Source organism: Pinus tabuliformis, chromosome 8 (assembly GCF_031772625.1).
Source record: "Pinus tabuliformis cultivar Carrire ecotype Pingquan chromosome 8, CPIR1, whole genome shotgun sequence".
Taxonomy (NCBI): Eukaryota; Viridiplantae; Streptophyta; class Pinopsida; order Pinales; family Pinaceae; genus Pinus; species Pinus tabuliformis.
The window spans coordinates 1,369,293,511-1,369,295,059 of NC_142294.1; the positions used below are offsets into that span (position 1 = coordinate 1,369,293,511).

At 44.7% G+C, this 1,549-nt stretch overlaps 1 protein-coding gene across 1 annotated transcript; it reads right to left on the reverse strand.

Annotated features, from left to right (window-relative positions):
- Window positions 1-586: 586 nt before the first annotated feature.
- LOC149240591 (uncharacterized) lies at window positions 587-1,189 on the reverse strand. Its single transcript, XM_089370227.1, has one exon. It carries the CDS (start codon window positions 1,187-1,189, stop codon window positions 587-589), a length of 603 nt encoding a protein of 200 aa, XP_089226353.1.
- Between the last annotated feature and the right edge of the window lie 360 nt (window positions 1,190-1,549).

Below are 1,549 nucleotides of genomic sequence, written 5' to 3' on the forward strand. Positions count from 1 at the left end.
TGTCCCCCTTCCTGATGGATTTCTTCCCCCGAGATAGCCTTATATAATGCCGAATTTGCCTCCTCATCAAACATCGAAGGATATTCACTAACCCCCCACACTTGTTCCTCCTCGCATTCTAGACCCCTGCTACTATATGCCTGTTCGAAATGTTCTACCGCCAATCTTGTAATCTTCTGTTGTGACTGCACGCGATTGCCATCAGCATCAGAGATCTCCCATATGGAATTAACCTTCCTTCTGTGGTTTGCATAACGGTGGAAAAATTTTGTGTTCTTATCACCCTCACGAATCCATATGGCCCTGCTCTTTAGGCGCCAAGTCAATTCCCTTTGGTGGAGGATTTGCTTCTTTTTGAGCTCCAATGCATGTATTTTATCCCGAACCTCAGCCGATGGGGAATGAGTGATCATGAGCGGTAGGAGTGACTCCAGGGCCGCGTCAATGTCTTTTAGATCCTTTTTCTGTTGTGTCTTCTTCCTTCGTTCCCATGACTTCACCATAGCCTTTAAGGCACGAAGTTTCTCCTGAATATATATCATGGGGGAAATATTTCCAGCTCGGCCCCGAGACCAGTTATCTCTTATCAGAACTTCAAATTATGGGTCTTCCAACCAGACCCAGTTGAATTTAAAGGCATCCCATATCTTAGATCCCCACGACGCCAGGTAAGAATGATGGGGCAATGATCAGATGTATAGTTGTTTACAATATTCGATTGTACATACCCGAGCTTCTCCACCATTTGTTCATGTAATAGGAATCGATCCAGCCTTTTGGCTACATATTCTTCGCCAACCCTACCATTATCCCAGGTAGGCGCAATTTTTGGTGGGCATATGTCAATCAAGTTATGATCATTTATAATTTCTTTGATCATGTTTTCCATATTATCTATTCTTCTAGATCTACCCCAAACCTCGTCCAATCCAATAGTGCAATTCAAGTCTCCTGCCATAATCAGAGTAATCAGAGCCAACATCCCGGAAAAACACAAGTTACGCCAAAATGTGTCCCGTTCCCAGTATGGGGCATATATATTCAAAATGTGTATTCTCCCCGGTAAACCTCTGATATGTCCAGCCAGAAGAATACCCACAAAACATGAGTAGGCCTTCATCTTGACCCATCTAGGATCCCATAGAGCTGCCAAACCCCCCGACAATCCTACAACGTCAGTAGCTGCCATATGCCAGTCAGGGAGCATCCTCCTGAAATAGATTATCGCCTGCCGTGTCGGATGCATAGTTTCCTGAATGAGAATAATGTATGGACGTGTAGAAAGAAAAAGTTCCTTGAGGGCGAGAAATTTATGTGATGCCCCCAAACCCCGAATATTCATGGAAAGGATGAAGTTCATGACAGACCAGATTTGGGCAGAGTTGCTCTAAGGGCCCGAGGTGATATGGGAGATGCAATAGGAATGTCGATCAAAGTATGAGGATCAGAAGGATTAATATTAGTGTGTCGGGTACGTCCGCGGAAATGCCGACTACCCCTGTTTTTCTTCCTTTTGACAGTGATATTTCCGGCCGAGGAGGGACTAATG